Genomic DNA, 15,505 nt, shown 5'->3' on the forward strand with positions numbered 1-15,505 from the left:
CTGTAAATTGGCCCTGGTGTGAGTGTGTGTTTGTGTCTGTGTCTGTGTGTGCCCATCCAGGGTGTATCCTGCCTTGTGCCCGTTGCTTGCTGGGATAGGCTCCAGCTCCCCCTGGCTGGATGAAGCAGTTAGAATTTCAGCTTCTTCAGTGCAGGGCATTCCCTTAAGCTCTGGAATGTATCCAATTGCTCTTCTCTGGTCTGATTCCAGAGCAACACGACCCTTTTTTACCTCATCCCAACTTCTATAATGCTTCATAGTTCTTTATTTGTCTTTTCTTTTCTTCTCGCAGAAAAGCACGCAGTGAGTGGCCACCCCACTGTTGAGCCGTTTCCTGACGGGATGGAGCTGGTCATGTTCGGTAAGACAGACAAGATCAGACACTGAGAGCACTTCCCAGTGCCTGCAGTTTGCTTTCCCTTTTGCACGAGGAGCTTCTGCCTGCAGCTTGTCTCGAGAGCAGGCTCAAGTGGGTCTGTTAACTCCGTTTAGATTGCTTTTGTTTCCAGGGCTCGATCAATGCGGGCTGATTGCATTAGCTGTTATTAAAGAGCCTTCATCATTGGAAGCATAAAGAGAGGATTAACAAGGAAAACCTGCACAACACTAACACAAAAGGGGGAGGTTTTATTCTTCTCTTGAAAGAATACAGAGATCAACTAAAAGGGAGTAAATATAGAGTAAGGGAGATGATGAGATACATGTGCTTGATTGTTTTCTATGCAGCCATGAGATGTTAGGATTCTCCCTGTCTCCACTGTGCCAGTGTAAGGATGAGAAGTAAGTAAGAGCTAAGTATCTCTAGCAGGGAACATGTCCCTCATGGTCATATCATTTTCATAATATTGTGACATGCCAGAAGGTTGGGGAGTCATAACAAGCAATCTTTTAATATGTGGATCCCAGGAAAACTGAAATCTTAGCCGTAAGGTACCAGGTAATGCTTTTTATTTACAGTGTGAGCTGATTACTGGCTTCAATACATTCAACCCTCACACAGACTCACAGTTCCACCTAGAGGTTTGTCCTCAGAGGGTCCTCTGTTCTGCTGCTCTTTCACTTCACTCTGCATTTGTTATCTCTTTTGCCTCTTTTCTCCTGGAAGCCTCAGTTTCATTGTTTTTTAAAAGCCAGTGTGAAATGTCTTCACTTCTTCTCCCAACTAGTCAGGTGACTGATAGCGGTAGGGCATCACCCCCCTCCACAGCTTTCTGGGTAATGTAGTTTAGGCTAGAGCCACCATCTTGCCTGAGCCTGCCATCACCTCTTGCCTGAGATGAGTTTCTGTGTTGCAGGTATGGGCTGTTTCTGGGGTGCTGAACGGAGGTTTTGGAGGACGCCAGGTGTATTCTCCACCCAGGTCGGATATTCTGGAGGAATCACGCCCAACCCCACCTACGAGGAGGTGTGCACAGGTATGTTTGAACCACCATCTCAACCTGCTGCAGACTTCCACTGTAGTATCTCCAGCATTCATTTCTTCATGCAAAGGCTTGTGGATGAACATGTAATCATCATTAAAAGTCCCTGTGCACAGCCCTCAGTATAGAAAAAGAATACAGTTTACGACAATTATATATGCAATGTGCAGTTGGGAATTGTCTTTTCACCATTTAACAATCTGTGTTGTTGTCGTTACATAGTGGCTAACTTTCTGCTTAACTATCTAGAGAGGAAAAAACTCACCAGCCCTTGGAAAGTGTTGTTCAACATGTCATTGAAATCCTTCGGTTGCTTCTCATTGCTGTGTTAATTGACATATGCAGATCTTAGCTTCTGAAAATGAGCTGTTAACACAGTATCTAAATTCCAACTGGCAAAAGACACTTTTCTTATTACTGTGGTTGCTGTAGAAGTAGAATACGGCCTGGCTGCCTGAGAAACTATTCAGAAGTTTGAATAGGCTCCTGGTTGTTGTTTTACCTGATACCTCATGAGCTACAGCAGAAAAAAAGCAGTGTTTTTTGGGGGGGAAATAGAAATCTCCTCAAAATAACAGACACTTGAATTCACCTCACAAGCACTATTAAAAGTAGTAGCAGAATGTGAAAACTGACTTCAGAATTGAGTAACTGAAATGTTGGCCTGTTTCTGAACACGTGTATGTCTCCTCTATACAGAAAAAAACATCTTTCTCCCAGGGGCCACCCAGTGTTACCTCAGCTCCACCACAGGTGTTGTCCCTTTAAGAGTGATCAGTAATTCAGAGGATAACAAGCTGAGGTTTTGCATGCATTTATTCATGATGATTGTCATGCTCCTGTTGCTAGGCAACTAGGTGCCGTAAGAACGGAAGTATCCTGCCTTCATTGCGACAGGTGCCATGCTAGGCATGTAAGGGACAAAATAACTGAGCGTCTCTTGTCTAAAAGCTACTTATGTTATACTTTATGAGGATGCAGTGCAGAGAACATAAAATCACATTTCACTAATGTTTCAGGATTTGAGGTTTAGTTTGACAAAAAACCCTGAAAGATTATAATTCATTATAATTAAGTAAGACGAAAAAATCACCACAACAATTTGCTGGTTATTGTGTTCAGCGATCATAGACTACTACACTAGGTATTTCCTTTGTTTTATACTGTACAGCTCTGTGCTCCTCCACACTGCGGAGCTCTGTGCTCAGATGTACTGCAGAGCTCGTGCTGTTCTTTAACTTTATAATGCTCTTGCATTACTGCATACATTTTAGGATTGTTCCAATACTGTATTAGAACTCGGTTTGTTCTTCTTCATGCTGTAACAATTATATGGCCAACTACTGAAAGTTTTGTTTTATTCATTTTAAAATAACAGTTAATGTGGGATTTGTATTTTTTAGTACAAGGCGTCGCCTTTAGGCTTTCTTCACGTGTCAGGAGAAAGTGATGTTAATCATGAGGAGCACAGCAGTGGGTCAAGTTCGATGTCATCTGTAAATGTGATGGATGAGCTGCTACAGCACTTCGTATTGGCCGTTCCTGTACAGTTCACCTTGAGGAGCGAACGGGTTCTGGAAGTTTCTGAGTCACAGAATTGCTCAATCGTCAGAGTTTGTGAGGGGGACCTGCACCTCGGTGTCAGTAATACCTCAGACTTTGCGGCTGCCTCCCTCTCTTTTCAACACGATTATCCTGCATCACTGTTAACCCCCCCAATTCCTGTCCCATCCATGTGACCTACTTCCAGAAAGCCGGCACATCGGAAAGCTGTGCTGTGCCTCCCTGAGGCCTCCTTCTCAGCTCACGCTTAATTGCAGATTTGAATAATCTAGGAGCCGCAGTAGTCAGAGCTCAGTTTCTGAGGAGGTATAATATTTGTATCAATGTTTTTAATTGCAGGCGCTAATCTGTTAGCATGCAGGGAGAGAGAGAGCGAGAGCAGGCTTTTTCGGGGGTTTTTTTATCTGTCAAAGGGTTTAGAGGGCCGCTGAGAGTACCGGGGCGTGATGGCTGGGATAATCCATCTGTATGAAACACTGCTGTGTGCACATGGTTCGAAAGATCCGCTGCGCAAAAATTGGATGTCTGTTTTGCTTTGGCCTCGTGCATCACCCTACTCTCTTTTTAATGTCCTCCTGCGAGTACGCTGTAGCACAAGTTACTCAGTAGTATGTGCATGCGTAAAAAAGTAAAACATTAAGCATGGCAGATGCAGCAGAAATTACTGGTTACATTACAAAGCTGACTGGGAGAATCACCATAGCTGTTATTAAGCCCAAATGAGTTGGCATTTTTGAGATTGTGAGATTTCAGTCTTTGCTGAGATTCTTTTAGGTGTTGTGTAGTGATGAAGCTCATTGCCCATGACTAGGAGAGCTATAATCAGTAAATAAAATGAAAACGATACAAATCTTTTACTGATTTTTACAATGTAGAGTATCATGAGCCTTTGACATATCACGCACAATATGATTGTGTAAGGAGGATAGGGAATATGTAGTCTCTGTAGTCTCGATTTTGAGAGCTGAACTGCACGGTGAAATCTTGCTATTCTACTAAAACTGCCATTGACTTTGTACTTGTTTTGTTACTACAGAACAATTGCATTTTAAGCAATATTTTTTGTGATCGATTCTCTCTTTTATTGTATACCGTCTTTGTTTTATTCTCTTTGGAATTCAATTTTCTGTATTCTCAGGCACTTTGAAACGATTGCTTTTAAAGGCACTATCAAAAATGAAGTTTATAATTAAGGGGGCAGTCGTGTAACTTTAGGAATTATTGAAGGATAACCAGGCAGAGGAAAACCCTGGTTCTTTTCTTAAAAGATCCGCCTCACGCTGGTTTTGCTGCAGTCGTTTAAAGGAGGGTGTTTTTGGGTGCACCCAAAGACAGATTGCAACCTGTTGACTCTCTCTCTTCATGAGCAGATTGTCATCATGGGTGTTTTCTTGTCAAACTCTGAGTCTCTCATCTGTCCCACAAAAATACCCACTTAGTCTTCCTAAAACCTTTGTTTTCTCTGAATGTGAATGATGGGAGTCCCCAGACAAGTAGCCTTTTGGGTACAGGGCAGTAACGGTCCTTGTTTGTGACTCTTTTATGTCCATAATGACAGACGGTGACTAACTCTCTTCCAAAAAGTGACCGGTTGTGGATTATCCCTTCATTGCTGCGTTTGCACTTAATCTTAATGGTGTTAATCTGTTAATCCCAAAAGGGGATGAAGTGGAATATCAATGTCTGATGTAAAACTTGTCCTCAATGGGGTTTTAAAATTCTGCAGGGCATGTCTGCTCCAATCTGTCTGCACTTTCTAGCTTGATATATGGGATATACTGTACATGTGCCTTGTGTTTGGAACTGATAAACTGCAGAAATACTATCCATTTGGAAGTGCCGTTTCTTTATTTAAAGTAAATTATTGATTGTAGTTATTTGGTGGCCTCCATTGGGAATGGACAGATCTGAATTATTTCGTTTCTTGAGTAGTAGAGAGGTGACGCAATTAGTGCTTCTGGTAGAAGTTATTTTTCCAGATTATTCGCGTGTTTTCCATTCGGCGAGCCTGAGCATCGGCGCTGTGCTTCGAGTCAGTCAGGCAATGTCAGTATTTCAGGATGAAACCAGTGAACGCTGCTCTGTGGGCTCAGTCTGTTCTTTAAATAGGCATCTTTACTGGTGTGGCTTCTTGGGGCACAATTGAAGTTTTTAAATGGGAACAAATCTCCAATCTGTAATTTGTCTTTGCAACGTCACTAGTCGAGAGATGTTATTTCAGATTGTCAAACAATAGAAGAGCACAAGGCTGAGAATAGAATTGTCACAAACTCTGACAATTGAGCAATTCTGTGACTCAGAAATTTCCAGAACCCGTTCGCTCCTCAAGGTGAACTGTACAGGAACGGCCAATACGAAGTGCTGTAGCAGGTCATCCATCACATTTACAGATTACATCGAACTTGACCCACTGCTGTGCTCCTCATAATGATTTAATAATTATTAGCAGATCCTTAAATTTGCTACACTTTTTGAGTTTGTAAAACCCCTGACTGAATCCAATAAAAAAAGTGGTTTACGTTTTTATTTTGTCAGGGAGTGCAGCAGAGGATTGCTCACAAGTCAGTATCTGCCTCTTTGAAGCAGTGTGATGGAAGCAGCAGGAGGCCTTCCTGGTGTATGTCTGAGAGCTTACTCTGTAGGTGTGGGTGTGTGTACAGTGTGTTTGTGTGGGAGTGTGTGTTGGCATGTGTGAGTGCTGCCCTGCTGACCTTGTGCAGGCTCTTCCCTGAGCATGCCCGTGGGCGGCTTGTCAGAACACAGGGGTCCTTTCAGCCCTAAGCAAGGAGGCTGCCCCCCACAGTGCCTGTTTGCTTTTGGCACTCCTCTCCCTCTAGAAACAGCAGATCTGCTCCCATTCAACCCTAAGGTATTTTAAATATTACTCTTTTGCTTTTTTTCTGCTTAGGTTACAGAGGAGTATGGGCAAATAAGCAAAGGTTGATAAAGGATGACAGCAGAGGTAGATCTACTTAGATGATACCCATATGAAAGCGTTCATTAGTGAATTTACCATAGGATTATTACACTTTTATCATGTGTGGGTTTACCTTAGTTTTGCAGTGGTTTCTGAGTGTTAAAACATGTACTTTACAACACTGTGTAAAGTTACATAGATCATTTGAATTTGTCATGTTGTGCACAGCAGCATTGCCAAGTCCCAAGTGTCCTAACGCACAGTGATTTCCTCGTTAAACATGTCAGAATCATAGGAAACCACAGAGCAGCCACAAAGTGCCTCAGTTATACCCGATTAATGGTTGGCAATCTCAAAACTAGAAGCACATAAAAAATATGAACTGGCTGTTCCACATTCAGAAAAAGAACCTACACAAGCTAATGTCTCTAGAATTGCCCACGGGTGCAGACGTGCTGAAGGGGTGGAGTGGTGGCACTGTGGCTAAGGATCTGCGCCTGTGGCTGGAAGGTTGTCGGTTCAAATCCCGCAGCTGGCAGAGGAATCCTACTCCGTTGGGCCCCTGAGCAAGGCCCTTAACCCCAACTGCTCCAGGGGTGCTGTACAATGGCTGACCCTGCGCTCTGACCCCAAGCTTCTCTCCCTGTCTGTGTGTCTGTGTCTCATGGAGAGCAAGTTGGTGTATGCGAAAAGATGAATTCCCAATGCAAGAAATTGTATGTGGCTAATAAAGTGATCTTATCTTATCTTAAATGCGGTTCGAGGCATTCTGAGGAAAGGGGCTTGACTTTCCCTGTCTGCTGTTTGGCAGGGCTGACGGGGTACACTGAGGTGGTGCGCGTGGTGTACGATCCACAGACTGTCAGCTTCGCGGACCTGCTGAAGATCTTCTGGGAGAGCCACAACCCCACAGAAGGTAGGACTGTGCCAGCTTCCCCTTGCTACACCATCCCAATACTCTACATTGCCTCAACTTTCCTGTAGTTCCCTGTACAGTCGTTTGATTCCTCATACCTATGTTAATGTGATTTCTGTGTGGTGTACATTTTGGGTTTTACCATGGCATACCGATGTAGTGTACTGCAGTAGAACATTTCAGGTTGAACTGCACCTCAGGCAGAGGCAGTGATCAGGCTAGCATGTTATCTACCAAGAAGTTCTGAGACACTGGGGGCATGCAGGAGAGGGTGCCATTCCCATTCAGAACAGTGAGAAAAACATAGAAAATTAAATACCTGCTGGAGTGCTGTATGTTAACTGGACCTTGAAGTGATCAACAGAAACTGGGAAGAGTTAATGAAATGTGTGCGATGTCAGTAGCAGAACAGAGTACAGTTAACTACAGTGTTTTCTTATAAGTGACACATTCACTCTACTGTGACCGAGCTGCATATTTCGCTGATCCGCCAGTGACAGAAGAAAAAACGATTAAATATTGAATTACTCTCGCATCTTCCATTCATGTTTGTGTAGCTTTGCATGCAAAAGATCAAGGTGGAAAAAAATGGGTTTGTCTGGATAATTTAAAGGAACTGATCCCAGCTTTGAATTGAAAATGGCTAGGAGTTGACGGAAACGTGATCTGCATTTTAAGAACGCAATTGAGATGAAATATTTCTGTTTGGAAAAGATAGAAACTCCCCAGAAACATACATAATACATATTTCTTATTGTACATTTTAAAAAAGCATAGAGAAATTGGCAGATTAAACACCAGTGAAATAAAGTGAAAGGTTGTAGATAGTGCAGGTCTTCGGTTTCCCACTGCTTGGCTTCTGCCCTATTTTGTTTTTGAAATGGTTAGTGCTACGGTGTGAATCGATGCAGTTGTGATGCAGAAAAAAGCTTTGATTTGTCTCGACAGCCGTGGATTTCCAAGACCCTTATATATATATATGTGTATTTCAACAGGGAGGCCTGATTCAGCTAGGGCAAGGCCTGTGTGTGAGGGTAACTGCAGTCTGGCAGGAGCAGAGAAAGGATTAAGCAGCCAGGTGAAATAGAGAGGCTTGTGCCTGCTGACGCACCAGGCAGAGCAAGGCCACCTGCGGGGGCTGTGTCTCCTCTCCCGCTCTTCTGAGGAGGTGATGTAATGGCATAAAAATTCCATGAGGCTGCCAGCCACTCTGCGCACCCACACAGCACAGCCCGGGAGAGTCTGATCAAAGATTCATGAAGCCTGACCCTAGTATCTGCCGATAGGAGCTCTTTGGAACGACGCCGTCTTTGCAACGGTGCGCAGAGACTGTGTTGCGCACTGCCCCCTGCTGATAGGAGTGAAGCATTTATTTGGTTTGTTTTTTTAACTCGCAAGTTCTTTCGTAATCGGCAAACACTGCGCTGAAGGCGGGCCCAGTTGGTGTGTCTTTTGGGCTCATTTCAAAATGGATGGGTGTCAGGGAAGGTTCAGAAAACATTACTCCTGCAGTTCTCTACTTGCAGAGAAACTCCTCTTGAAGTCTGTCGAGGGACTGCATGCGCTCCGGCAGTGCAAAGCTTTATCGTCAGTCTCCCACAAGTCAGTGAGGGGAATTTGGGAAGAATGAAAAAGGTATACGGGTGAAATTAATCTGTGTGCATACAATGATTTCCAGAGGTAGGATGTAAGACATGGGCACAGTGGCACAGTGGTTAGCATTGTTTCAATTTCTGAGGTGCTGTCTGTGTGGAGTTTGGATGTTCTTCCCTTGTTCGCATGGGTTTCCTCCAGGTACACCGGTTTTCCTCCCACGGCCTAAGGAAATGCCGGAAGGTTAATTGGGTTCTGTCAAAAAAACTGCCCCAGCTGTGAGCGCGTGTGTTTGTGTTCCCATGACCCAGAATTGGATGAAGCTATCTCCTGTGTCACGGTTAAGATGGCCAATTCATGCCGCAAAGAGTGCCGTGATAGGAGACGGAAGACGGAAGATGTCTCCCTTCTCCTCAAGTCACAAGCGAGGACTCCAACACCCAGGTCCAGCAGCAAACTCCCTGCTCCCTGCTCCGCACCTCACAGGGGGCTGCTTCCTTCGGACCTGACCAACCCCCCATCACTCCAGGGCCAGCACCCCTCCATCCTCCGCTGCGGAATATTCTGGAAACGGAGAGTCAAATAAAGAAGCGGTGACTCGAGGAAAAAGAAAATAAAAGAGTCTCGTCCTTTTACTGCCCCTTTTACTGTCTTAGTGTGCAATGCAGTTACTCTAGGCACACAACTCCTCCCCTGCTCCCCAGTGGACTCTGGGATCTTGCTGTGTCTGGGGGGAGGGGGGGGGGTAGAATATTCTCCTTCCTTTCCCCTCTCCCTGCTTCAACCCACAGCCTACGTTCCTCCATCGCAGGTCCCCAGACCCTGCGCCCCGCCCCCACCCCCCGGCGTCTCTCCTCCTCATCCGCAGTGTGCTTCAGAAGCGGAATTAGCAACCCCCCCCCAGGCGGGCTGCTCGTCCCGTCCCACGCTCTCCTTTTCATCTGGAACACGGGATGCCGCTGTCCAGGCGTGTTCAGCCACGCAGGCCTGGCGGCCCACGCCCCCAGTATCCCAGAAGGCAGTGTGTGTGTGCTTGCGTTCTCCCCCTGGCCGGTCAAGCTAGCAGCCAAGTTTCTGGCCAGGTTGCCTCCTTCGCTGTCAGTAAGAATGCAGAAAAAAGCTCGGTGACATAGCAGATTTTCCTTTTCTTCTGTTGGATGAAAGTAAAAAGTTCTTTTGGCTCTTTATTTAAAAGCAGTTAGATTGCCAGCATAACACCTTCACTAGGGCTGCATGTACTGTATAGAGCTGTCATAATTTATTTATTTATGGCTGTTGTTGAAAAAGACATACAGTAGTAGGGATATCATGTATGGTTTGGATCATCTTTAATATGTATCTTTTATGTTTTTTTGGAAAAAAATACTTATAATAAAATTATTGCAGTTGTCTAGTGCTTTTCATTGTAAAGGAACCTGAGGTTAGGTCCACACAGGAAGGTTCCCACAGCTATCTGGGTGATACACAGCAGCTATACTGCACCAGCGGCCCCACTGCACAGGAGATGAGGTGAAACGTAACACATTGCGTAGAATTAACAGGGAGCTTTAGGTAAGCTGGATTGTACAAATCTGGAGCTGTACTTAGCCAGAACATCAGGGTTAACCTCCCCTGTTCTTAAGAACAGCTATGGAATCTTTTAAGACCACCATTTTCAAGACTTTGGTTAACATGTCGTCTGAGGAAAGACACCTCCTGCTGGTGGTTTTATCCTGTTACTGGTCCACCAGAAACAGCCTGCTTTTCCTCTGAGGCCTCCTGTCTCAGTACTGGTCAGGGTCAGGCCTGCTCTTTCTTAGACTCGGGGGCTTGCCAAGATCAAGCTGCAGGGTGAGTTATAACGTTACTGTGCCTTTTTAATGTTAAAAGAGTCCGATGTCTCTTTATTTCCTTGGAATTTGGAACTGCCAGATGCTAATCAGCGGTGACATCCATGCTTGCAAAGGTGGATCGAGGGCCATGCACATGTTTTTGTTAGGGTTGCACTGTGCTTTACAGGAAACCGGGCATCAGTTGAAAGAGTGGTGCTGTTCTCCAACACAGACAGGGCACCCGGTCCCAGTGGCAAGAGGAAGGAAGTACTGAGAACCAAGGCAAGGGTTACTGAGTGCTGTCGTCTGGGAACCTCTGGCTCAAGCTGTGTGTGGAGTCCAGAGTCCAGCCTGCGCTGTGAATGAGCTCCTTTCCTAATTGAGCCACTCAGGATATACCACAGGTTTTCGTGTCACAGATGAAACGTGCGCGGGTGTCTGATTCTGCAGCAGCTCTGCATTCTCTAGTAGTATGGGGATCCACAGCTGTGCCGGATTCTGTCACTTTGTCAGGTCCTGTCACATTGTCATGTTCTGCGGCTGTGACAGCTTCTGTAGGGGCGTAAGATCCTGTAGGTGTGCTGGCTTCTGTAGTCTCAGATTCTGCACCTGTGTCAGATTTTGAAGCTGCGTTGGATTCTGTCTGCCTTTATCTAACACAGCTTTCCACATCCCTGATGTGGTTCTCTTCATAAGACCCTAACAATGGAAAAGTGTTAGGACCTTTTTATTGTGAAGATTTAAAAAAATATCTTTCAATTAAAAAAATACATGTAATCATGTTCCACGGCAGGAGGTTGATAGTAGAGTAAACTTTTTAGACCCTTTACATATTTGTGGTGTCCTAGAAATCTGCAAGTTCAAGGGTGCAAAACTGAAACTATGTAGAGTCTGATGCATATGTAGGGAATGCATGAACAAAAATGTATTGGTTACATTCTGTATCACTGTCAAGTTGCATGGTATTGTCACTTATCCCATAGTTGTACTGTTTATACCTTATATACATAAGAAAAAATAAGGTTCCCAGCATATCTGTCACCATAGTGTGGCCTTGGAATTTATTCCATGCAGTAAAAATTCACTGTGTTCAGAATGGGTTTTACTCATATTGACTGTTAGCCAGAGTGGCACAGTAGCACAGTGGTTAGTATTGTTGCCTCGCAGTCCAGGGGCCCTGTCTTTGGGCTCTGGGGTGCTGTCTGTGTGGAGTTTGCATGTTTTCAATTGGCTCACATGGGCTGCTCAGTCCAAAGACAAGCTGGAAGGTTAATTGGCTTGTGTAAAACTGGCCTTGGTGTGAGTGTGTGCGTGACTGTGTTTGTGTATGCGATGGACTGTCATTTTGTCCAGGACGTATCCCGCCTTGCTCCTGCTGCTCACCAAGATAGGCTCTGGCTGCACTGTGGCCCCGTATTAGATGAATCAATTAAAAAATGGATGGATGAAGTCACCCTGTGTCCAGCATGGCCCCTAAGTTTTGTTCTGTGCAGTTGAAAAATCACTGGCATTAACTTTATTTAGCCCCTTAACATCTTGAAGATATTCAAATTTCCCATTAGACTGAAATTATAGTTCCTTCACCCTGTCTTCATAAACCACACAGTCATATATTTATTTGGGTTTTTCCAGAATTGCCAGGATCATCTACAGTTCTCCAAAAAAGTTTTCTCCCCCTTTCAAATTTTAATTTCCTACTGCGGTTGCACCCGAGCAAAGTTTTCAGGGTTTTATGACCCAGGCTGGTGTTTGTTTGTGTTCCTCGACGAATGACCTTGACAGTCTCCTCCTTTTCTCCCTGGTCCCAAGAAAGCCTCATTATAATGTGTCACTTCAGATGAGTGGCAGTTGTGACAAATTTAATTTATGTAGATTAATGGCGGAGCGGGCGAAGAGAGCCTGACAGTTGCTCAGAGGCAGCGACAGATTTGTACACGTAGGACTCGGTGGCGGTGATTAGGGAGGCCCCCAGTGACAGGAATATTAATTACCTCTGATGACACAAACAGCCATTAATGTCTTTTTGCACCCTTAAACGAGCGCGTTTGTGGCTCAACAGCAATTAAAAGCCGGCGGAGCTGTGCGGCAACGGATGGCCCTGTTGGCGTGGCCTTTTTGTTGTTGTTGTTGTTGCTGTTGTTGTTGTCGTCGTTATCGGTCTGCGTGTAAATTTTTCCCCTTTTGTGCGATGGAAAAAACACTTCACCCCAGCCCTCTGTGACACGTGCTTCCCTCTGAGGCCTCAGGGCATGTGAGGCCTGGTCCACCACACAGGGCTGCTCATTTGTACAGTAGCTTTATTATTTACTCCAAGTCCCCTTCAGCCCTGAGTCTGAACCAAACTGAAAGATAAGGGCACGTTACCACTGTCGGTTCTCCTGAAGGCACTCCGGCAGATACTAGGGTTTTTTGTAGTTTTTTTCCTCAGGCACGTGTCCTCGGCAAATCGGGACTGTTGTGCAGTCAGTGAAGATCCTTCATTTAGCAAAACTCTTAATAAATTGACCATCTTTTCAGCTGGATTGCAGCCACACAGTCCACACAGTTTCTGATTCTGCATTCACTGAGAATTAAGTAGAGTCTGTTGAACACTGTGCTCAGAAACCAGTGCCTACTTTAGAGTTTTCTAATTGTCCAGGTCATAACTGTGAATTAGACTTTCTGTTGTAGGTCATGCCTCATCCTGCTCAACTGGCTATGTGGGCCTCTCCAACCTTGCATGTTTCCCTTGATTGGGAATGTTTTTCAGGTAAAGGAAAAGTTAGATTTGCACCCCATGGATCTATTAAAAATGTACACAGTGAATGGCAGCATTTTGTCTGTCCCAATTAGTCTTTCATTTATGCTTTGAATTTTGTGCTGCTTCTTTCAGTTGATGTGTATCCTCCTGCTCTGTAGGTACACAGATAATAACACAGGGGTTCCTGTGGAAAGAGTTTGTGGAATCTTTCTGCACCCACTTTTAGACCCATGTGTTCTGGGTGCTGACACTGCAGCGATTAATCATTGCTAATGTCTCTACACTTCATTTTGTCTCCTGTTCTCTGTGAACATACTTACTTGACAAGTGTCTGGCGTCAGATGGTAGGTGGGAGAGTGGAACTGGACCCCTAGAGACCCCTTCAGCCCCAAGTTTTGGACCAGAAATCTGGCCTCGTCAGAGTGTATTTGAAAAGGTCATTTTCCAGAGCAGTCATGTTGTTCCCAGTTATTCATGTTCACATGTATCTATGTTGTCCTATGTCTTGGATTTCAAGCCTTTTATTGCCAACTCAATCATTCTATATCTCAAGCCTATATACTATTTTGTTATAGTAACAACTTCTGCAGACAAAAATAGTTTGTTTTCTATGATGCACTGTTCAGAATTTGGGTGATGCGTGTGTTCTGTAGGTCACAGCAAAATGCTTCTGCGGCTTCTGCATCAGTCTCTTACATAACACAGCTTTATAAATAGCTTACAACAGGCCTCTGCATCTCAGTTAGGCATCACGCAAGTCCATTCCAGAATCTGAGCTTCAGGTCAGGCATGCGCACAAAGAAGGGAAGCAGCACAGTGCATCTGTAATTAGGTTGTGGAATTTTCCCTTGTGTGTGATGTTCTCTCCTAAATACAGGGCTTCATTCTCAAGCTTACAGTTTTGATTCTAGGACTGTTCCTGCAGATATCTCAACTTTATTAAGGCCGTACTTTCAAGTGCAGTTTGTAGAGATCAGTGCACTTAATGTCTAAAATGTACAGGAGGTCTTGCAGATGTGGTTTTGTATCTTGGGAAGTTTAGTTTCAGGACTGTTGCATTGCAGAGTAGATGTCTGCAAGAACTTTTTCCTTCTTAGGCGGCTCGTTCAGAAACGCTGACAGCGCAGGAGTCTGTCCGGGGTCATGCAAACGTAGAAGCGAAAAGTTGGATTGTGAAATCAATTTGGGAAATGGCAGAGAGAGAATTTAGAAGGAGATTTTGAGACACAGTAGTTGAGTTTTTTTTGTGTGCAAGATTTAATCTGTGGTTGCAGTAAGAATGGAGAAGGGTTTGGGGCTACTTAAGATATGAAGCCTTACTGTACAGTGAATAGAAACACATTTGTCTGTGAGTGCATTCAGAATAAAATCACGTAGCTGTGCACATCTGAGCCCGTCTTGTTTAAGGCAAATCTGATCAGTAGTTATGGAACGGGTACTTATGGAACTCTCTGACATTGTTGAAGGCTGCTGTTAAAGAGGTGTAATCCTTAGCTTGACGTGCTAATGGGATAAGAGCTTTGCTGCCAAAGATGCTGGCATCATTGACTGGAAACATGTCATGGGATGGTGAGAAGTGAGCAACATTAAGCATCATTAAAACAGGATAAAATATCCACTAACAGCCAGCTGCTTTTACACTGCTTTTTCCTCAGTCTTGTGTGTACCCTTCAGCACATGAGACATAATGTTTCATATTGGTTAGATGAATTTACCTATGGTGGCATGGTGGCGCAGTCCTTTGCAATTATGGTTGCGCAGCACTGGAAGTCTGGGTTCAATTCCAGAGGTGTTGTCTGTGTGGAGTTTGCATGATCTCCCTATATTCACATGGGTTTCTTCTGGGTGCTCTGGTTTCCTCCCACAGCCCAAAGACATATTGGTAGGTTCAATGGCTTGTGGGAAGATTGGCCCTGGTGTGAGGAAGTGCGTGTTCATGTCTGTCCATCCTGTGTCTTATCCAGGGTGTATCCCTGGGTATCCAGGGTGCAAGCCTAGCACCCATTGCTTTCTGGGATAGGCTTCAGCTCCCCCGTGACCATGTACTGAATAAAGTCATTAGAAAAAAGATGGAAAGATATTTTAGCTGTGAATGTCCTTCCCACGACAGCTGTTAATACTGATTCCAGACCTTTATCTCTCGTTCTTATGCATCTTTGTGAATTCAAAGTGAACTGTAAACTGCACAGCAAGACACTGGTTTGTGTAAAATGTTGTACAGGAGGCCTGCTTGCAGGAGCAGACATCCTCTCCATGATATTCCCTCAATGTCCGGACCAACACCCATCGGTTTTAAATCAAAGTCAGCTGGTATTCTGTGAAATTACCCCGTGAGAGTTAATTGTGTTCCCCCAAATAGCGAAGAAACAGAGAGATCAAAGCTGGTTAGTAACGAATCTCCATAACTGAAACCTGCAGTATCCTTCAGCAGTATCCTTCTGCTTCAGTATCCTTCTTCTTATCCTTCTGCTAACATTAATCATTAATAAAATAAAATTAATTAATTAATAAAAAGGTCCCGTTGGCGTCCGTTTGTTTGCGGTG

General features: G+C 44.5%; 1 protein-coding gene across 4 annotated transcripts in view; it reads left to right on the forward strand.

The window, feature by feature from the left end:
• Positions 1-15,505, forward strand: part of msrab (methionine sulfoxide reductase Ab) — a 48,797-nt gene that overhangs the window by 16,544 nt on the left and 16,748 nt on the right. For 3 of the 4 annotated variants that reach the window (XM_006631451.3, XM_069195569.1, XM_015349199.2), the window contains 3 exons: positions 293-361; positions 1,296-1,415; positions 6,713-6,817. In XM_006631451.3, the coding sequence (XP_006631514.2) occupies positions 293-361; positions 1,296-1,415; positions 6,713-6,817 (294 nt within the window). Of the gene's footprint in view, positions 1-292; positions 362-1,295; positions 1,416-6,712; positions 6,818-8,721; positions 9,801-15,505 lie in introns of those variants that run through there. The other variant, XM_015349198.2, reaches the window with a different exon arrangement.

Source organism: Lepisosteus oculatus, chromosome 11 (assembly GCF_040954835.1).
Source record: "Lepisosteus oculatus isolate fLepOcu1 chromosome 11, fLepOcu1.hap2, whole genome shotgun sequence".
Taxonomy (NCBI): domain Eukaryota; kingdom Metazoa; phylum Chordata; class Actinopteri; order Semionotiformes; family Lepisosteidae; genus Lepisosteus; species Lepisosteus oculatus.